General features: G+C 48.6%; 1 protein-coding gene across 1 annotated transcript in view; it reads left to right on the top strand.

Annotated features, from left to right (window-relative positions):
* The window catches only part of ABCB7 (ATP binding cassette subfamily B member 7), a 1,379,199-nt gene extending 1,356,752 nt beyond the window's left edge, over positions 1 to 22,447 (top strand). Inside the window, exon 16 of the mRNA XM_069612580.1 lies at positions 20,939 to 22,447. Coding sequence (XP_069468681.1) covers positions 20,939 to 21,154 — 216 coding nt within the window. The 3' untranslated portion in view covers positions 21,155 to 22,447. The remainder of the gene's footprint in view (positions 1 to 20,938) is intronic.
* The last annotated feature ends 614 nt before the right edge of the window (positions 22,448 to 23,061 follow it).

Genomic DNA, 23,061 nt, shown 5'->3' with positions numbered 1-23,061 from the left:
TAGAACATTCTGCTTAAATGCCTTTGCATCCTTCTCAAATGCCTTCAATGGGCGCTCCTGCCTACCTTCCGGATAGCATCCTTTGGCCTATGGAAGATCACAGACTAATGATCCCTAAAACTCTCATGTCAGAGGAGATGAGACTTTCATTCTTCGAACCAAGGATTTGGAGTAAATGACAAAGTTCTGTTCATGACAACTTAAGCTTTTTCTAATTATAGGCCCCTGTTGAAGCAGCATATGTTTAGGTAGATCTTATGGAAAAGTTCTAGCCGAGATATGACCAGCAAGTCTAGGCAATATAAATATGGTCCCACTGACTGAGAACAAAAAGAAAAACAATAAAGGGGCACCACCTTCTTTAGCCCATTCCACCCACTTGGCTGCAAACCTACCGCTGTCACATCTAGTCACATGTTGCACTATGCTCCTACACGAAGTTCACAGTTCTAATACTTTTTTTAGGTACACTTCTACCCTGATATGTACCTTATGTTTTGAACAAACAGTTGGTACAAAAGTTGTTCTTTGAGAGATGGTCTGCCCTGGTTAGACCTGGTTAATTTGTTGTTGTATATTTGCAAGGCAGTCTGTACTTTGCAGGAAATTACATTTCCATGCAGCCTTTGCAATATTTAATGGTTCAAACAGGGACGTGGAAGTTATATAGTATAACGTGGTTTTACAGTATAAAGGGCAACTTCTGCTGTAAAAGGTGGGGGAGAATGAGGCTGAGTTAGTGGGAGGAAAAGGGAAAGCAGGTACAAATCTTGGTGTTGATGGCTGTAGGCCTAGCGGAGAACCAAAGCTTGATTTGCATGCATCACCGGTAGAACAGAAAAGCTGCTGATCTGTGAGATAAGGGGTGTATGTGTGGCAGGAGATATCATTAATAGTCTTGCAGCCCGCTATGGCTAGTGAGGTGGTGAGGGACATGGCTGACAGTATTTTATTTCCAGTGCAGGGGGTCCTAGCTGACCTGGGTTGGTTCTTATGATTTTCTGGGGGGCAGGGTTGCAGGGTTATAGTTTAGGCATACCCCTCTACCCTTTTTCATGAGTGCTTGTGGCAAAGTCTTGGCATTTCATGTTAGCGGCTAATGAGTTGAACAGTGATGGGATGGAGGAGAGGACTTCAAATCCTGTGCCTGATCTGAAGGGTGCTTGAAATATCATTCAACTTGCAAAAGGCTCAGTACAGATATTATGGATGTCCTGGGGTCTGGCCTTGGCCCTGCGCTTCAAGGGTTGTATGTCCTGTCTGTTACGAAGGATGCATAGTTGTGATGAACCAGATTGAGTCCAGCCCCTGGAGTGTGTGTGCCTACACTGTTTGTAAACAAGGGGTTGTGGAGTCACAGGTAATTTGTGGATAGTGTGAATGACTGTATTCTGAACCAATTGGGTCTAGTGTTTGGCGCACATTTATCAGCCCTTTTTTGTTTATTTATCTGGTGAACCGCCAGATTGCAAATTACTCGTTTTAGGTTGTTTTCTTCAACAGTGCAGGGTGGGCTTGGCATGATACTGCGTTCCAAAGGTTGGTGGGCAGGAATGAGGAGGGATCACCTGGTAATTTGTAGTTGAAGTGTGGAACAGTTAATAGCATGGAGTTGCTGGATCGAAGTGTGGTCATTGGCTCGAGCCCTTCGCTCAGCCATTCTCAACTCTGAGGGTCAGACTCTTCTTCAGTAAGAGAGTGGGGGGGTTTATCTCTCTCTTCTCGGTTGGTGCCTCCCTATCCCTCTCAAACTTGAGCTGGATCACCTGAAGTTCCGGAAGCAGCTCAAGACCTTCCTTTTCGCTTCTACTTTCTCTCTCTCCCCTGCTGACCTACCTTGTCTGCTGCACTGACTGGTTGCCTGGCTACCCTCAGTCTCTCACTGGGGACCAGGCTCCTCCACGACCAGTAGCCCCCAGCACTTCCTCCAGGCCTACTGCACACTTAGGAGCTGTATCTGGAACCCTACAGACCCCTGCCTCCGCGCATTCACCCAGAGCCACGCTGCCCTGGTGCACTTACTCCGAGCAATGCTGCCCTGATTGCACTTGGACCTTCCTTCGCCCTGGCACTTCCCCTAACCCCTGCACTTTGCATATCGCACTTGCACAATCTGAATGACACAAGGCCTAGTAAGATTGTTTTTGTCCTCCCCCTGTCTTCCCTCCCTTGTCTTGATGCACCTAGAAACACTTATGTACAGGTGCATTATAAAAACATATATATTATATCATTGGCTGGACACTTGAGGTATACCACAGGTGATATTGCATGTGGTCATTTGAGGGGTCCTAATCCAGAGGCACATCATCCAGTATAGTATTACCTCCAGTACTATGTTTGACACTCTAAATAGGATGATGTTTTGGCTGATGGTGTTGGAGTCTAGTGAGAAAATGAGTAGGATGTTATGCACAAGGTGTGCCCAGATTATTCTGTAGTGTGCCTCAGATGGAAGAGTTGTCTGTTCCACTAATTGGTCTGAATATATGTTGCATAGAGTAACTTCTTTGGGATTTTGGAGATGGATTGTCAGTTTGCGCGCCTTCAGGGTTTGCTTTTTTTTCTTGTTAATTGTTGCTGTTTCAAGACTTGTGGAACAGTTCCTTATTTGTTTAATTTAATAATATTGGGAGGGAGGGGGCATGACTGTGTTGTATTATACAGCTGTAGATGTTTGGCAATCTGGATCTTTGGGTGATTCTTCAGCATTGGATCTTTCATAGATTCACATGCTGTGAATATTCCCCGTCATTAGGCTGGGATTCCTCGGTAACATAGAGCAGTTTAAACTGAAACTGAAAACGTTGTCACATTTCTGCAAATAATTTATAGTTTTCGATGTCTACTCCACGACCGGCGTTGTCGGCGACAATGCTAGCCCCGTAGACCGTTCCCGCCACCAGTAATCTTAGTCAGCGCAGTTGGGCCTACCTCATGGCTGAATCCACGAGGAAGAGCCTGTTCTGTTCAAGGCCTGTGCCCACAGCAAACTGAAGAATGTCTAAGTAGAGGATCATCACGACGACTGCCTGTACTGACTTCAACCTCACCATGTCATCCAAGACTGAGATCTGCCAGTAGTTCTCCAACAAGACGCTGAGGTATTGACATCGTCGTCGTCCTCGCGTGTCTCGAGGATGCCGGCAGGTCCTCGGATTCTGCATCGGTACGGAGCCATGCTTCGTTAGGCCCAGCAAACCACCGCTAGTAAGAGGCTAAGATCGCACAAAGTCCAGGCCACCAGCAAGAAGAGGCATAAAGACCCCTCTGGTGACGAGCCCAGATCCTCGTATAAGGACCTGTCTTTACCAAAGGTCAGTGTCCAAGGGGAATCGGCAGGGAAGGAGAGCCAAGGCCCTTTCCATCGCCCCAGGGAGACGTCTTCATCTAATTCCACATCTAAATTTAGTGGCCTTCAAGGTCAAAAACTGTCTCGTCGGCCAGATCAGCAGCGGGTACCTCATCGTCGACAACCAAGCCTCCCTCCAGGTAGTCTACCCCAAGGCTGTCAACGCTGTTTACTGGCACCCTGGCAACGAAGCCGCCATCGTCCATGATTACCACGTCATTGACTAGTGAACAGCCATGACCTCAACGACAAAACCGTAAACCTCCACGACGACTGCTGCGTCATCGAGAACCTCATCAACGGCATCTGATACCCTCGTCGACAGCTCCGTCAAGGGGGAAAAAAATCTTCCCATAAGATTGTTACCACCGCCTTTGTAACTGGCGTCACCGACACCCAGACTAGCACAGTGTCTGCATTGACAGCCCATGAATGGGCGTCATTCCCCAACCTTGGGGTGGCCCTGCTACCGGGTGGTATTGTTGTCTCAGTGCCATGTCCTTCCCAATCGGAGGAGGTAAAGGAAGCACATGAGGAGGCCATCATGTCACTGCCGTTTCCAGCATACAGGACATTGCCTCCCAAAAGGCAGTCCAGCTCACCACAGGGTGAGGCAAGCCTGATCAGACTACCACCATTACCTCGTCTGCATTCATCTCAGACACAGGACAGTTTGCCTTTAATGCAGCCAGGTCCATTGCTGCCTCCATAGGGAAACATGTTGCTGGACGTTTTATCCACATTAACCACTCTGGTGGCAACCTTGCAACCATGGCTGCCTGCACCAGCCCCGGTGCTTCCTAGGTGACAGCATGCAGATGTCCCCGGGCCCTCCAGGAAGGTAGATGACATCCCTCGCACTCGCAGAACAGGCAAACGCCTGTCAGTACCACAGAGACTGTCCAATAATGGAACAGACACTGATCCCGACCAGTTTGATGATGTGGTTTCCACTCACACTTCCCACATTGACGAATTTGACGATTTCATCGCAGGTGATGGGGAACCAGATGACATTCCACTCAGGAACTCGCCCCTTGATGAGGTCGAGGTAGGGGCCTTCCATGCACTCATGTCCAGGGCGGCCAAGATGTTCATTTTAGCGCTGCAGGAGCAGCGCAAGGAAGGTGGGCTATACCAACGCAGAGAACCGCGTAGGAAATCTGTTATCTTCAACCCTCTGTTGGAAGACACCTGGGAGGATGGTCTGGTCACCTTGGCACACCCTGCAGCTGCCCCGGCTAAGAAAGACAGGTTCGACAAAAAATACAGAGCACCAGAGACGCTGGCCTCCGCACCCAATCCACGGTAGACTCTTGTCTCTGCTTCTGCCAGGAAAAGGTCAGCTAACCTATCATCGTCCTACTATGTCCCTCCAGGCAAGGAAGGTAAGAGCCTCCACGCCTTCGATTAAAAAGATCATTACCACCTCAGCCACGACTATCAAGGCGGCAAATGCAATGGCCATATTCGCACGTTACGATTGCGAGCTATGGTAGAAGATTGGTCACCTGCTAGAGTTTCTGCCGGATGACGAGAAACAAGAGCCCATGGACTTCTTCCATGAGGGCGAATTGGCGTCGGACCATGCCATCAGTCTCTTTGGACTTCGCTGATACTGGATTTCGCCAGCTTGGGAGTGGAGCGGTTCTACACAGGCAGGGTTGGCTCAAGGCCTCAGAATTTAGACCCGATGTGCAGTCCAGGGTCGTCGATATGCCTTTTGAAGGATCTGCATTTTTGGCAATAAGCTGGATGAAGCCTTGCAGTCCATAAAGTCTCTCATGGAAACCTTGCGCTCCTTGAGCACGCTGCAGCAAAGGCGCCAGTCCTTTAATTCGGGAAAAGGGTCTTATGGCAGTACTTTGCGGGATAACTGCTCCACGTAGCAGTCTTCCTCCTCTTACAAAACCCTGTACACATCAGGGGGCCAGTTCAGAAAAAAAGCCCCAGTTTTTCAGGGGATTGCAGTAACGCCATGGCTCCTCCCAATTTATGGGCCAGTCTGGCAAACAGACATCACCAGCCCCGGGCCAGGTCTACTGGCTTCAGCACCCCAGTGGTTCGTCGAAGAATAGGCAAACATCCTAACCTACGGATGGGTGCTATCCCTTCTCCAGCAGGGCCACTTGTTGGAGTTTGTGGGCTATCCACAGGACATCCACCACCCACACACAAACCCGAAAGGTGGAGACCCCTTTTGCTACAGGACGTACGAACTCTGCAGCAAATGGGCGCAGTGGAGAAAGATCCAAAGGAGGAGCTGGGCAGAGTAGTATAGTTCCGCTACTTCCTGGTAAGGAAAAAGTCACTGCGCAATAAGTCAGGGGTTTGAAGGCCCATATTAGATCTAAGGGTGCACCAGGTTTTTAAAGGCACAAACGTTCTGCATGGTCACGCTGCAGCAGGTGTTCACCCAGCAACAACATGGAGGCTTTGCGGCGTCCCTCGACCTAGAGGACGCCTACATTCACATCCCTATTTGCCGCTCACACCGGCGCTACCTACGCTTTGTGGTGGCAAGCGTACATTATCCGTTCAAGGCCTTTCCATTCGGCCTGCGGTCTGCTCTGCAGGTGTTTGCCGCTCACACCGGCGCTACCTACGCTTTGTGGTGGCAAGCATACATTATCCGTTCAAGGCCCTTCCATTCGGCCTGCGGTCTGCTCTGCAGGTGTTTACCAAATGCATTGCACCAGCGGTGGAGCATCTGCAGCAGAGAGGAGTTAATTTCTACCTGTATCTAGACGACTGGTTAGTGGGAACCCCCTCCTTTCCTCTGGCAGAGACCAACCATGCCACCACCTTTCTGCATGAGGTTAGTAAATCTCCATGGGTAAGTTATGCTGGGAGCTCCCCTCTGCCCATAGGTATTGTTGTAATACTGCTTTGTAATCTATTCACAGCATGGAAATCTATGAAAGATCCAATGCTGGAGAAGGAATAAGTTTCTTACCTGTAACTCGGTTCTCCAGCATTGGTAGCTTTCATAGATTGACATGCGACCCTCCCACCTACCCCACATGGCTTGTTTGTTTATAGGGTGCCAGAAAACCCTTGGGTAGCTGGGCGCACAGAATAACAAGAATGCTTAGAACTTGGTTACAGGTTGCATATTACAGGTTGTTGGTAACATAAATTGTATACAGTAATTACACTATGTACATTCTATACATGTAAGGGTGGAAAGGTAACAGATTATATACAGTAAATACATTATGTACATTTTACATGTAAGAGTGGAGAGGTACGTGTGTCATCAGATCACAATTCTCAGGGTCACTGGTTTCAGAGGTTGTTGCGTTGAAGCCAGGTGCAGGTATGGTGCCTGAAGCTGTTGTAGGGCTGGTCCCTTCTAAGTTCAACTAGCAGGGCGTTCCAGTACTGGGCTGCTTGCACAGGGAAGCTATTACCTCCTGTTTTTTTTAGTCGGAATCTAGGGGTTTGGAGGCAGAAAGAGTTGGCTGTTCTGGTTGGTCATGCAGTGGTTTTTCTTATTATTCTATCCCTAAGGTATGGGGGGGGCTGCATTGTTCAGACATTTGAATGTTAGTGTGACAATTTCGAAGGTGATCCTATCGCTAATTTTTAGCCAGTTGTATTTTCTCCGCACATTCGAGATATGCTCTCTAGCTGGGAGGTTCAGGGCCGTTCTCAGCACGTTGTTTTGTAGGGTTTGAAGATGTAGTTATTTGTGCCTGCATAAAGTGCATTGCAGCAATCCAGTTTTGAGCGGATTAGTGCATTGGCTAGGATAATGCAGCTAGCTGGTGAGAGGAAGGGTCTGCATGCTTTAATAAGTTTAGACTATGGATGAGGCCAGGGAGTTCACTTGTTTCCTTAGGGACAAGGAGGAGTCCAAATAGAAACCGAGGGTTTTCACCTCTTTGGCGACGGGGATTATATTGCCATCGATATTGAAGGAGCTGTAGTTGGAATCGAGTTTTTTTAGGTTGTTGGGTGAGCCTTGAATGAGGATCTGTTTTTTCATCATTCAGGCAGAGGCCATGGGTTGCCATCCATGCCTGAACGAGGGTGTACATTTTGTTTACTAAAGCTGTATCCGTAGTGAAATTGCCCGAAAGGAGGATGAGGATCTGGCTGGCTGCATAATTTGTGTAGGTGACACCCAGTCTATCCAATTTGTCGAATAGAGGTTTAGTAAAGATATTATACATCGTTGGTGAGACACAAGAGCCCTGTGGGACTCCACATATTGTCTGGATAGGGTCTGCAGAGTGTAAGGTGGAGAAGACTCGCATGCTTCTGTTGTCGAGAAAGGATTGGATTGGATCCAGGCTATGGCTTCACTTGAGAAGTGGGCGGCTGACGCCAGGCTTGTCTTTTGCCTGTTAAGGGAGGTGTTCCTATTGGCTGTGGGCAGTATGGCCCAAAATGACGGTAAGAGAGCACAAAAGTGACTGAAGGTTTTCAGTTTAAGTTTAAACTGCTCTGTTACCGAGGATTCCCCAGCCTGATGACAGGGAATATTCACAGCATGTTAATCTATGAACAATACCAATGCTGGCGAACCGGAGTAACGGGTAAGTAACTAATTCTTTCTGCTGGGTTACTAGCGTTGTCTACGCTTGAACATTCTTCCATGGAGGATATGGGTGCTTTGTTAGCTACATGTTTCAAGCCGAGTTGCTCAAGACATTTCTTGGTAGGCCCTGCGAGACAACCTACTGAAAGGTGCGTTGTTTCCTCAAATATGGCTGCAGGTGGTGATGGCCATCAATGCATCTGACTGGTTGGGGTGCTCACCTGGCAGATCTGGATCCTGTATCCCCCTATTTAGAATGTTTGCCATCTTTGGTCCGGTCGGGCCTTCAGACCTGCAGTGTTAAGGGGAACCATGCTGCTATTTTGGTTTGTAAGGGGTCCCTAGAACAGTTCTCGTTCTTTACAGTCGCCACAGCTGTGTGGTTCTTGCAGTGTTGGTGTAACCATTTAACTCCACGCCAGCTTGTGGTTCCAGCATAGTATTTAAATTTGGTTTTGCCATTCCAAATGGGTGCTCCATTTGAGCCTCACCATTCTTCTAGTAGTTTGCTCACCCTTAAGGTGATTTTCCTGGCCGCCATCACTTCCACTAGACTGGCAAGTGAGCTCCAGAGTTATCTGTTAAACCTCCCTATTTGCTTTTCTTCAAAGAGAAGGTGACTTTGAGTGAGAGCCTCCTTTCTTCTGAAAGCGGTCTCAGATTTTCATCCCTCTCAAAAGAGAAATCTTCCTGCGTTTTTTCCTCCATCCCATCTTTCCAAGGCAGAGGAACAGTTCCGTTGCTTGCCCCCTCACCTCCGGCATATTGGAAGAAGAGCAAGAGAGTGCGATATGTGGGTCCCAATACAGCACCGAAGATATGGAAGACGTTAAGCACTCAGACAGCCGTATCGATTGTACCCTTGTACTGAAGTGGTGGAAGGATGTCGACATACACCATTGGACATAGAAGCAAACTGACACGAGTAAAGTGACGTCATAAATGTAAGACATGAGGACGCACAGAAACAATATGCAGATACTAAAGAATTAGGATGTAATTGAAGTAACAAAGTAATCAAGCGAAGAGAGATGAAGAAATTGTATGTTGAAACGGTTAGTGAAATTAAGCTCAACGAATGTACATATGCAGAAACGCAAGGTAGATGAGACATATAGATGCTTGCTGCAATAGAAACTATATATGCTATAATGTAAATGGAGTGTCCATGATGGAAAGATGGACGTCTGATTGCGTTGAAACTACCTCAGACACAAACCAAGGCTGCAGAACTAGGAGATGCTGCAGAAACAGCTTTGTGCGAAGAACAAGGATTATCGGTGTTACCAAAACTGAAGGATGACACAGCAAGACCTAATTGGAAAGTACAAAGCAAGTTAACCAGGATAGGCTATGGCAGAGGGCACTGTCTCTTAGTTTAAGCAGAAGCTAAAACATCTGCAAGTGCCAAGTATTGGACAATTCAAGATTGAAAAGCATATAGTCCATCGATCGTTTTATGATGCTGGGCCTCACTTTTTGAAATATAAATTGGAAAAATATTGTCCAGCAAGAAATCTGCTTTCAAGTTCGCATCAGCTTCTTAAGGTTCGTAAATTTCTTCGGAAACTGTTGGGTAGTCGATCTTCTCCAGCATGGGGTCTGGCATGGATTCACATGCTCATGAATATTCCCCGTCGTCAGGCTGTGAATCCTCGGCAAAGAAAAAATCAGTATCAGTTTTGTTTCTGATCTGTCTTTCTCAGTAGTAACCAATAACTGGTCTCTGGGTCATACTGCCCCCAGCCAATGACTGCCCTCTCCCTAAGCCCTGCCGCTGGCAGCCATCCTCATATTTTTACCGCACGCTCAAGTGTTGGGAGTACTCGTGTTTAGCTCTCAAGCTTTTGCTGCGTTTTCGCGCTTTTTCAAAGAGAATTTCCCATTTTTCAGTCAAATAGAGCCTCAATCTCCACCGTCTCTACATTCGATTAACGGGTATCCGTGTCAGATTGATTTCTACACCCCTCAAGGGTGAAGATTTCGTCGAGTTACGCTTCTTGGGGGATTCCAGAAGTTTCTGTGGCCTACCCGAACATGGCCCAGGAGAAAGGAAGCTCGACGCCCGCAAAGCTATTCAGGGTTTTCCCTGGATGCCAGCTACAGAATGTGTTCAAGGAGGACGAGCATTCGAAATGTCTCTACTACCTTCATGAGGACAAAACGCACGTGGAGAAGGACTGTGCGCTTTGCAGGAACATGTCGGAACGGACCATCAGGGACCGACACCTCGTCTCTCCAACTGGCTGGAAGGAAGGAGTCCGTCAGGTGAGAAGAAGTCGTCGAAGTCCATGCGGTCTTCTAAGTCCTGTGAGGGCGCCCCAGCGACGGGGGCCCAACAGAAGGCAAAGCACCGCGAGTCCACGGGCACCGGGAGCGCCGAACGGTCAGGCTCTTCGGCTGCCAGGCGGGGTGCGCCTTCCCCGGCACCATCGACCATGAGCCAACGCTCTGGTTCGGGGAAGAGGAAATCTGAGAACCCGGGTAAGCTTCTGGAGAGGCCCCGGTCGGTCTCGAAGGATTCGGCTGAGGGAGAGCGAGGCGGTGACCCTCCCCCCAAGGTGAAGGCCTCAAACACGCCTAAGGCGGTGAAGGCCTTGATTCACCCGGCCAAGGCCTCTATCGAGGGAGTCGCGGCGTCCCTGGCGCAGCCTGTGGAGGCTACACTAGTGGAGGCAACCTCGGGGCCCAGAGTCTCCCTGCCTCCGCGGAGGGAAGCCTCTTTCAGACCCATCGAAAAGACCCCTGTGAAGACCCCGGCGGAAAAAGGGGGGGGGGGGCGGTGGCCATTGTGGACACAGACACAACATCCGAGGAGGAGCTGGTAGAAGTCTTGGAGGGCCTCGATGAGGGCGTCGAAGAGGCCCATCCCCACAGGAAGGATCCCGACGAGGGCGACGAGAGTGACGGCGGCACCGGTGAAGGTCCTAGTCGCCCGTCGCTTCCGGAGCCGCAGGATAACTCGGCAGCCATTTTGTTGACAATAAAATCCTTCTGTTCGGAGATAAGGACGAGATTTCCCTTACCACCGACGGAGGATCCGGAACCAGGCTTGACAGAGGAACCAGAGCCAGGCCCGGCGGGAAGCCCCCCGAACAAGAGAAGACGGATCCATCCAGCCCCGCCTTCTCAGCACTCGCGGCCTGCTCGGCCTTTACCCGCGTCCCCTGTCCCTGGGGATGACACGGGAACGGACACGGCCAAGACGGGTACAATGATCGCCAGGGCATCCAAGCTTTTTCAGCTCTGCCCCGAAGAGAAGGAAGGTTTCCTTTACCAACGGCACAAGGCCAAGCGGAAGGCAGTCCTCGCCGTGCCTCTGCTGGATGACATCTGGGACAAGGGTCTCACCCTTCTCAAGAACCCGTCTACGATGCCTGCCAAGAGGGATCGGTACGAGAAGAAGTACCAGGTCCCCAACGCGGCCCCTTTGTGCCTTAGGGCACAACCGACCCCTGACTCCGTCGTCTCAGCGGCGGCCAAGAAGAAAGTTGGGGGGGGCATCGGCCTCAACGTCAACTTCCCTGCCTGAAGGGAAGAAGCTGGACGCAATGGGACGAGTTATCTCATCGGCGGCAACAACGAATAAGGCGGCCAATGCTCTCGCGATCGTGGCCCGCTACGACCGGGTGTTATGGTACAAGATCGCCCCCCCTGTTGGACTTCCTACCGCATGACAAGAGAGCCGAGGCCCTGGAGATCTTGCAAGAAAGCGAAGTGGCGTCGGACCACGCCATTACGGTGGCAACAGACATTGCCGACACCGGTTTCCGCCAGCTAGGCAACAGCGTTTGCCTTAGACGACGAGGTTGGCTCAAGGCGACGGATTTCCGCCAGTATGTACAAGCCAAGGTGTTGGACATGCCGTTCGATGGGAACAACCTGTTTGGTAAAACGGTGGATGAGTCCCTCCAAGCCATCAAGGCGGACACGGAGACAGCTAGGGCCCTAGGCGTTCTCCGGCAACGAAGGCCGTCCTTTCGGAGCACCGGAGGCAAGCAGGGTGCCTCCAAGGGATTCGACGGTGGCTCCTCTACGTACCGCCAAGCGGCCCGCTCCTCATCACAGGAAGCCTATAGAGGACGAGGCAAGTCGGCTGGGCCCCGCCGTCGTCGCCAGGGAGGGCAATGCGTCCTCCAAGCAAGATTGAACCAACAGCGGGTTCGGGCCCCCACCGAAGCACCTCGGTGGGAGGCCGGCTGGCGAAGTTCGTCAGCGTGTGGGAGTCCATCTCCACCGACCGTTGGGTGCTGGACGCCCTGGCCCAGGGGCACGCCCTCGAATTTCTAAGAAAAGTGCCCCGGCATTCCACCCGTGGTCAGGAAGGAAAATCAAGTCTCTCAACTGCTATTGGAGGTAAGGGCGTTGCTCAAAAAAGGTGCCATCGAGCTCGTCCCGAAGAGGCTCCGGGGCTCCGGAGTATACTCAAGGTACTTCCTAGTGAAAAAGAAGACAGGAGGATGGCGCCCCATCCTAGACCTACGACGACTGAACAAGTACATCAAGGCACAGAAGTTCTGGATGGTCACCCTCCAGCACATGTTGGGACAGCTGGAGGAGGGCGATTTCCTGTCGTCGTTGGATTTGGAGGATGGGTACTTCCACATGCCCATTCTGAAAGGACACCGAAAGTTCCTCAGGTTTGTGGTCCAAGGACGGCACTACCAGTTCAAGGCCCTCCCGTTCGGATTTAAGTCGGCACCCAGGGTATTCACCAAGTGCCTCGCACCGGTGGCAGCGCGGCTGCGCCTGCAGAGGATCCACGACCACCCCAACCTGGACTACGGGCTCACCCGAGCAAGGACAAGGGAGCTCACCGTGGATCACACAGCAAAGACCGTCCAGCTGCTCACAGACCTGGGATTCTCCATCAATTTTCCCAAATCCCACCTGGTCCCGTCGCAAGTCGCACTGTTTCTGGGAGCCAAGCTCGACACAGTGGCGCGGGTGAGGTCCATCAAGTCCCTCCTCGGGATGATGTCCTCCTGCATATATCTCGTGCGCCTGTGCAGGCTTCGGATGCGCCCTCTGCAAGAGTTCCTCGACTCCTGCTGGAACCAAGCGATGGGCAGCTTCGAGGACAGGATCCCCCTCGACGAGACCTTCGACGAGCGATCTGGTGGTGGGGCACCCGCGCTCATCCGACGGCGGGCACAGACTTTCAGATCCCATCCCACCAGATAAGTGATGACGGATGCCTCCCTAGAAGGGTGGGGAGCGCACACCGGAGAACTTCACGCAAGAGGCCTTTGGCTCCCGGAGGAGAAGGCGCTCCACATCAACATCCTGGAGCTCCGTGCAGTGTTCTGGGCCCTCGGGTCCTTTCTCCCGTCCCTCAAGGGCAAGGTGGTGAGAATCTTCACCGACAACACCACCACCATGTTTCTACATCCGGAAGCAGGGAGGAACCAGATCCCCAGCCCTCTCCAGGGAAGCCCAGGATCTGTGGCATTGGGCCATCGCCCAAGGGATGTTTCTGGTGCCCTTTCATCTGGCAAGGATAAAGAACACCATCGCCGACTCACTCAGCAGGGGTCTGCGCTCGTGCCACGAGAGGGAACTACGTCAGGATCAAGTGGATCGACTCTTCCGACGAAGGGGAAAACCGCAGACCGACCTGTTCGCGACGGCGACAAACTCCAAGTGCCAGAGGTTCGCCAGCAGGTTTCCCCAGCCGAGGAGCATGGGCGATGCTTTCTCGTTCCCCTGGGACGGCCTGTTCCTATACGCGTTCCATCCGTTGCCGTTGCTGCTCCGACTGGTCAACCTGCTCAAGAGGTTCCGGTGCAGGATGATCCTAGTCGCACTGGCGTGGCCGAGGCAGATCTGGTTCCCGGACCTTCTGGATTTGTCAGCGTCCCCACCAGTCAAGCTGCCGACGGACGCGGATCTTCTCTCCAGAGAAGGAGCCGCCATACTTCATCACGACCCGGAGTCGCTGAACTTGCAAGCCTGACTCCTGCAGCACTAGAGTTTGGAGGGTACGATATCCCGGCTGACTGCAGAGAGGTCCTTGCAAAAGGCAGGGCGTCCTCAACTCTCAAGTGCTACAGACATAAGTGGAAGAGGTTCTCTGTCTGGTGCTGTGCACAGAAGATTAACCATCTTCGGATCATGGCCCCTCAAGTGCTGCCGTACCTACCGTCGCTGGCCAAGGCTGGACTGGCTCGCGCCTCCATCAAGATACATCTGGCTGCAATCTCCAGATACACCAGAACCACAGGACTGGCGTCCTTGTGGTCCCATCGTCTGGTGAAGGAATTTATGAAGGGACTTTTCCGATCGTTCCCACCGGTGATGACCCCGGCCCCGGAGCTCAACGTGGTGCTGACCAGGCTCATGCCCCTGCATTCGGCACCGTTGAAGTTCCTGTCGTGTAAGACTGCGTTTCTTGTGACCATCACCTCTGCTCGACGAGTGGGAGAGATCCAGGCCCTATCCTGCAAGCCTCCATACTTGACTTTTCACGACACGAGGGTGGTGCTGAGGACGCACCCCTCCTTTATGCCCAAGGTGCCGTCGGACTTCCACCTCAACGAGCCCTTGGTGTTACCTGTTTTCTTCCCGTCGTATTTGTCGCCGGCCGAGAGGACTTTGCACTCGCTGGATGTGGCTAAAGCGCTGTAGTTCTACGTGGACCGCACAAAGAATTTTCGGAAGACATCACAGCTATTTGTGAACTTTGGACGTGTGAACCAAGGGAAGGCTCTCTCGAAGGCTTCCATTTCCTGGTGGCTCTCCGGCTGCATCATGCACTGTCATCGGTTGGCAAACAGGCCGTTGCCTGGCCGTCCGAGAGCCCGTTCGACCAGAGCTATCGCTGCTACCACGGCGTTCTTGTCTGGTGTGCCCCCGTCTGGACATCTGCAGGGCTGCTACGTGGAGGTCGACACACACCTTCACGAGATTCTACTGCATCGACCGGGATTCCAGGGAGGAGTCCAGGGTCGGCCAAGCAGTGTTGCGCAACCTGTTCGCCTATGGTGAGCCTGGTGAGGAGGTAAGAATTGCTTAATGTTGAGTTGTTGATGTAATGCTTAATGTTGAGCCTTTGCCACCTCCCGTTGGTTGTGCATGTGGGTACTGCTATGTATTTTTATATTCATGAGCATGTGAATTCATGCCAGACCCCATGCAGGAGAAAGAACAAGTTACTTACCTGTAACTGTTGTTCTCCAGCATGGGTCTGGCATGGATTCACATGTGAACCCTCCCTCCTACCCCTCTGCGGCTCTTCACTTTGTCATACTTCCACTTTGCGTGCTACCAAATCTGAGGATGGCTGCCAGAGGCGGGGCTTAGGGAGAGGGCAGTCATTGGCTGGGGGCAGTATGATCCAGAGACCAGTGATTGGTTACTACTGAGAAAGACCGATCAGAAAATAAACTATTACTGATTTTTTTCTTTACCGAGGATTCCTGGCCTGACGGGGAATATTCATGAGCATGTGAATCCATGCCAGACCCATGCTTGAGAACAACAGTTACAAGTAAGTAACTTGTTCCTTTTTTGGTGTTGGCACCCAGTTTGTGGAATGCCCTTCCGACTGTTATTTTTAGGAGAGTTTTGAAAAAACCTTTGTTTAAACGGTTCTTTTCTTTGTGCTAATCTGTTGCTATTAGCCTTTTTGAACTTGTCCTTCCTGCTGCTGCCAGCGCCTGGACTCCCATTTGGGCTATAGTTAGTGCTTTACAAATTTTAAACATATATATTTGTAAGATGGAACGATCAAGTCTGCAGAGGCCAAAAGGTGTAACAGCACCCAGCACAATTAAATCCAATAACAGTAAATAAAAGGACGAAATGGACAAATTAGTTGTCTCCTAACACGTGGTGAAGGAACAGAAGACCAGGTCTATTCATTAAGCCTCCGACGAAGATAATGGTGTACCCTGACTCCCTTAAAAGTCCCAGAGAAGAAAACCGCTAGCAAGGTCAACCATAAAGGAGAAGCCTTGGCTGGTTCTCTGCACCTGGGTTTCGTTTTGTTCACGTGCTGCTGGTGAGCTGAATGTCCAAGGTTGGGATGTTATGCCAACCAATCATGAGTGTATAGCATGCTGCTTCATAGCCAATGTTGCGAAAGCCAGTCTGCTGTTAGTATTTTTCTATTATAGGAATTATACACATTTTAGGGGTAGTTTGAGGCGTGCCTGCTAGATAAGGGGCAGCCAATGATGTCATTAACACTTACATATACTAGAGGTATATATGTTCCCTTAACCAATCCCTCCCCTTAATAGGCTTTGTTGTTTGCCACATAGGATGAAGTCATAGCTGACGTACATTGAGGTTTGAAAGTCTTTGTGCAACCAAAAATTTGATGAGTGAGCTGCATTTCGTATGATCACCAGTTTACCCTACTTTATTTGAGCCGACAATAAAGTAGTACTTTGTCATATTCTTTGAGTCTGTCCAGTTATTTGGGTGTGAGATCATTTATTATGGTAATTCCATTTTGCGCATAAGATGCGCTTCAGGTGCTAGTGCACAAACCGGTGCGGACTCTCAGTTACCAAGTCGACTCTCAGTTACCAAGTCTCGCGGACGAAAGAAGTCAGGAAAGATGGGAAGCTTTTTGTTGGTTATGCTGGTGTACATGCTGGCAGGTCAGGTCTGTGATTAAACGGACCTTATCAAGGTGGCTTATTCCAATGATGTTTTTTAATTTCTTACAAAACCTTTAAAAAAGAAAATAACAATTTTTCAACAAATTATCAATGTTTCCATCCTTGTCCTAGTTTTTTGTCCATTTCTTTCAGGAATAATATTGACACAAAAGTTATTTTGTTATTAGAGCCGTCATAAAAAGCACTCCACCATTCTTTATACTGCCATGTTGTTCTTTTCGCTCTCTCTGGTCCCAGGATTTTCTGTCTCTTCATCCAGGTCAGGGCAATACAGAACAAGGTGCTTGAGTGTTTCGGTATGAAGTTTACACAGCCTGCATATATGCAATGTATGATATTGCTGGAAAGGATGTGCCTGATGGTCTCCAAACCCATTCTATCAGAGGAGTGACTGTCATTTCTGCCCTGCAGAGGGGAGTCTGTCCTGAACATCTGCCAGGTGGCAACATGGGATCCACATACTGCCTTTGGAGTCTATCATAGATGAGGAATCAGTGGGAGGAATGAATCCATTAAAAAACAAATTACTTTCTTCTCTGTAATGTTATTTCTGATGGATGTTCCTTGCATGAATTACTCATCACCCTCCCTACATGCTCCTCTTCACGGATAGCTAGTAGACTGTTAGTTCTGCGGCCTGTCGATGTCAAAGTGCTAGGGAATAATGCTGTAACTGAGGACACTGGGCACGGCGCCTCAATATATATTGGCCCGGATGTCAGGTCTGGCTCTGGGCACATAGAGGCATCAGGCCTGGAGGCAGACATTTTTCCGTAGATCAACTGCACTGTGGATAGGATATCCTAGATGAGGAATACGTGGGAGAACAATCTATCAGAAAGAACATGGCTGAGAGATGAGTAATTTGTTAGTCTATATGGTCTTCTAGAGAGTCATTCTTGTGCCCATAAAACATCCTAGTGCACCCCAAATCGGACACTTTAGACACCTGGACATTGGCAATTTCCTGTTGGTTCTGGTTCGATTAACACTGAGCGTTGTTGAGGGGGTAAACGAAAATGTGGTGATTACCTTTTTGGAAAGAGTGTTCTTCTGTGAAGGTGACCCTTGGGAAAATGTCAGACCAGTGTATGGTTTAGCTTGGCAGATATGTGAATGTTGAGGCTGATGTGCCATTAGCGTAGCTGCAGTGTGTTGTGCCATCTGCCTTCTGACAGATGCTGTGCGCGTACTGCTTATTAAGTCATGGGAGGGATGCCCTTTTTGATTCTAGAAGGGCCTGGAATCAGGAACTTTTCTTAGTCCATGACGGTTTGGGAAGCTGGAATGTGCTATGATAGTGGGACAAACTTGGATCCCACTGTGGCCATGGTCTGAGAAAGTGGAAGTCCACCCCAGTCTCTTGGTCGCTTAAATGCTTGAACCTCTTTGGGTGGGTCGTGATGCAGACAACACGTGCACACACGCCCCTCCACTTCTTGTAGAGGAGCGGCAGGTGTGGGCTACTCCAACCCTGCCGGACCTTTGCCCACATGAAAGCTGCCAGTCTCAATGCCATGATGTGGCACTCCTACCCTCATAGGTGGGGATGTTTTCCCCCTGAGGTAAGAGCCAGGAGTTATTGCTTAGCATATGAAGTAGAGCTCACGGATCCTCCCAATAGAAAGCCATATAGCCGATGTGCGATTCTGCCCTGGAGCATTGTGTAGGAGTAAGCAAGCAAGGTTTAGCTCCCTAATTGCAACACTGATCCGTAATTACCTTTAAGTCTCCTGACAACTGAATCTGAAGCTCTGGTCCTTCTGAGATTATTCAATGGCTGAGCAAGGGAAGTCATTGACAGCTATACTATACATTACATATACATTCACAGGTATGCTTTACGTTATTATTTATTCCCATATATATGTGTTACACGCTCACTCCCAGTCTCACACAGTTAACACTCTGACTGAGCTCTTTTTGTTGCACAGGACAGCTGTACTTTTACTTTTTTATGGTATCATCTTTGCTGTAGTTCTGAACATTATCAAAGCAATCATCCCATGTATCAGTGTTATATTACATATATTTTGATATTCTCACTGATATTTGTTGTGTGGCATAGCAACTTTTCTTTCTAAATAAAAATGTTATGCATTCACTGAACTATTTTAAAGCTGTCTGGGTATTCGAAGTACAAAACTGAATACCCACTTTGCTGTGTCTCTTGGTCAGAGGCGAGGCTTCAGTTGTCTTCTAAGTCTGGCTGTGTCTTAAAGCTGTAAAGATTTCGCCAGCTGAGGAGCAATGTGTTGCCAGTCGTAGGTGGGTGTAACTGAGTGGTACTCTGACTCACTGGGCTTGTGATCATTTATACTGATGTGTGTCGGTTACACCTTGGCTGTTGGTTGACTGGCTGTGCTGTTGGAGGGTCCCCTCATCTTTCTCTTGCGTTTCCTGCAGTGCATCTGTTAACTTGCAACTGATGCTTTTTGCAAGGATCCAAATGAATCTGCATTCTTCACGAACGGCCACCTGTGTTTTGAGAACCCTTCTCAAGTCTTCAAAGACCATTACAATGCTCTGCTTCAGTTTCCTGGGGTCTCAGAGTTGAATGGCCCTGTGCCCTTGAGTGGAAGTGTTGTACGGCTTCTGGGCAGTTAGTACTAGCAGCTGGGGATCTCTTTCGGTCTTCCCTGGATATGCAGAGTTTAGGCTTTGGCCTGCTGCGTTACCATTATCCCTCTCTATGCCTCTTTGCTCAGGTTGGAAACGCAATCTTTATTCCCTTTTCTTATATCACCCTACAGAGCCATTGCCAGTCCCCACTGTCACATACACACTGGAAATAATCAGGCAAATATGCTTGGGTTATTTTCTTTACACATAACCCCTACTTTCCCATACTTTATCCACTTGCCTGATTTGTAATCATAATACCCGTATTGCTGCGCTTGCATCACCTTCTCACAACTTTACCCAAATCTGTGGTTGACGCGTACACACTTTCCACTTCAGAGATTCCTTAATGCCAATGACCCCTTCATCAAACCAAATCGTATTCGTTCCATAACCGAATGTGCAGTTATGACATATATTTTAAATAGATTGTTTACCACCTCCAGCTAATCAAATCCACTTACCAATGGCAATAGAACAAAATTTGATAGCAGTACCTAAAGGCAGGACACATTCTCACAGCTAAAATCTTGCTCCAGAAACTGCTACTGTACCTTCCTCATATTCACCTCGGCCACAAGAGCTGCTTCCACTTGCTTTCAGCACAAGTCATTTGTGCAGGAGAAGAAATCGGACTCCTGCTCAAAATCACCCCACCCCATGCAATGGTATATTCCTCCCACAGTTCATCTGGTGATTCATTTGGTTGGAGCGATGGGACTCTTGATCTTCGCTTCTTCATCTAGTAGCCTCTCGCATGCATACTCAAAAACCTATCAAACAGCATGTGTGACACAGCCTGTAAAGCTGGGGTCTGCAACCTCTGGCTCGCTAAATGTTCTGGACTACAACTCCCATCCCCAGCCAGCATATAGTCCATGTTGAGAGATCATGGGAGTTGCAGTCCAAAACAACTGGAGAGCTAAAGGTTGCAGATCTCTGCTCTAAAGAATCAACAGACGACTTTACAAGCTGGAATAAAGACAGTATCTTATTTTAGCAAACAATTTAAATAGATGTTGCAACATTAACTAAGCCTTTTGAGGAGGGGAGACACGTTCAAAATAAACGTCCAGGCCTTTATGACTACGTTATGTGATTGACGAGAACACAATGGCATTCTTTTGCCTTGTAGTTATGTGTATGCATCTTGTGAATGGCATATTAATATGCAGACATGCTGGGGGGGTGGGGGGGGTATTAGCTAACACGTCCCCATAGCTTCCTACCACAGCGATAGCACTAGCATGCCTTCAAAGCAGCACATTGGTACGCCATGGGCACAGACCGAGCAGTGGTTCTGCTCCTGTATTCTATTAAACGAGATTTAATGGATATTGCAATGTTTTGAGTGCAAAGGGGATTAGGTCAAAACATTTAAAATTGATGTTTGTTCTTAAGAACAGGCTTCTAGAAGTCATATTGTTATAATGGATTTTTGTTGGCTGTCTGGCCAGCCTAACAAGCACTAACACAAGCAGCAGTATTCACTGTCGTGTTGATCAGCTGCCACAAAAAAGGCAAATTAACTGTGGATCATACTGTGAATCGATAAAAAAGCATACCTCTCTGCAACGTTTTTTAATAGCCATATTTCTTGAGGGGTCACTAAAAGTCAATAAGCGCGAAGCTATTCTTTTGCCACAAGTATCCGCCGTGATTATTTTACGTGATAAATTGCTATTGGTGACCTTCTAACATTCCTTCTGGAAAGCAGTCCTAGTGGACGAACGCTGACAGATATTATTTCACTAGTTGACCATTTGTTATGTTTTAAATGTGTTGCAGGGCAAGATAGCAGAGCGCGGGACGCACTTTGACCTTCTCGCCAAGCCTTCCAGCCTGTACTCTGAAATGTGGCACACGCAGAGCAGCCGCATGCAAAGCAGCAATCCCAGGAAGCAGGCCGAGATCAGCGAGCGAGTGTCCAAGGACGAGGAGCGGAAGAAACTCCAGGAGGAGATCATCAACAGCGTCAAGGGGTGCGGGAACTGCTCGTGCTAGCCCGGGATTCCGTGCTGACTTTACTTTGCACTGAAGCACAGTCCCCTTTGGCATGAGACCACAGTTGCTCTCCCAAGTCAGGAAAAGACGGACCTCACATTGGGATCTCCTGCGTCCCACTTGACCATCTCCTTACTTGATGCGCAGTTCCCAACTCTCTGGTGCCTGATGGACAATTGTTTAAAAGAATCGCCCTTAGCATAGACGTTGCCATTCAGTGTCCTAATCCACAGCACAGCCATACTCCACTGGTGCAAGATAAGGGGTTTGCCAAGGATACCATGTAATAGCGTTGATTCATTTCCCAAAACGTCAGCGCTACATTTCCTGGTCCGAAATTGGATTTGCACATGTTTCATAAGATTACATTCTCCAGATTTTGTATCTGTCTGCTCTTTCTCTTTTGTATGTTATTTTTATAGTTTTTCCAGTAGCAAACAAGGTGATGTCTCTTAAAAGCTTTTTTTTAAATACATGCAAAATTGTCTTGGTCGCCCCGGATTATGTGGTGGCAAGTCATATGTCGCCTTGGTTTTAAATCATTTTATTGAAATTAAACGTGTCCACGTAGATAATTACAAATGTGTATTAAGGGAGGGGGAATCGACAGGCTAAGTATTTATTTTTCATGATCAACAAATAAATGTATTTATGTTGGTCTGCACATGTGTACATATCCTCAGGATATTACTGCTAGCATATCGTGTTTTTATTTTTTATCAGAAGCACAAAAACAAAGTTTACAATATGGTAAATTCCCTTTTTGATAAGTGTGTGGCCGCGCACACGCCTCCGGGTGTGCCTGCAAAGTGATTGAAGTGCAGTTGTTACCCCAGTGTGGGACACTGAATGGTTAAAAAAAGTGGTTTTTATTTGACTTGTACTGACAAGACCACACTAATAATAGTCATTTCATATTCAATATTACATTGCACACACAATCACACAAGTTGCAGATTTCAATACCTTATATTGGACTAACTTAAAAATGGATGCAGAGATGGAGCAACAAATTAGCTTATGAGGTGCCACAGGCCTATTCATCAGATGTTGCAGAGTGAAATTATTTGTAGAGGAAAGCCACAGCACAAATCATTCTCAAAACCAAAAAAGAGCATTTCATTGGCTGGGGAAACGGAATGAATGGAATGTGGGCCTGGAATTGCTTTATCTTAAAGGCCATAAACACTCGTGGAAGTAAGGGGGCGCAAGGAGTTGGAAACAGTACACATTCTGAGAGTTGTTTTAAACAGGAAAAAAGTAGAATAAAAAGATTATTTTCCCATGAAATCATTAAGTTGTGTGCATGCAGTCTTAATGCTAGTTCTCTAAAATGACTGATGGTATTTTAAAAGGTGTAGTGAAGTGACCGGTTTGAAAACACGTAATTGGGAAAACGAGGTTAGTTTGTTTTTTAATCAGTCTAAAAAAGTGTTTTGCCGCCTCGAAGTAGCGTCTGGGATTTTTTAATTGAATCAAGTGTAGCAGCTTAGGCTCCCTGGATGGTATACAATTTGGCTCTACAAAAATGCACTATGGAGTCTCCAATGTTACCAAACTATGCCTAAAGCTTCACAATGGTTTTCTGGCTTGCATACAGTGTGGCAAATGAAAATAAAATTTCCCATTTTTGGATGGTACAGTCCCTGCTGTTACCCCAGCTTGTCTCATTCTCGGTAAAGGGTGCCAAACACTTGAGCTTAGATTCCCAAGATTTTCATTGTGGGTGTCCTCTGCCCCTCACGCATTAGGAATCCTGAACAGTAGTGCCTGGCAGCCAGCTGTTGGTGAGAAATGGTACTGGGAGGGGCGATGGGGGGCAGTGATGGGGGGGGGGGGTGTGGGAGTCTTCTGACTTTGTTGATGTGATTGCGCTGCTGGACTTGGGCTCAAAGTTGGCCATAAAT

This window comes from Ambystoma mexicanum, chromosome 5p (genome assembly GCF_040938575.1).
Source record: "Ambystoma mexicanum isolate Mex_15411 chromosome 5p, UKY_AmexF1_1, whole genome shotgun sequence".
In the NCBI taxonomy this organism is placed as follows: Eukaryota; Metazoa; Chordata; class Amphibia; order Caudata; family Ambystomatidae; genus Ambystoma; species Ambystoma mexicanum.
Note: the sequence above shows the minus strand (reverse complement) of the source record. Positions and strands in the feature narration are given on the sequence as shown.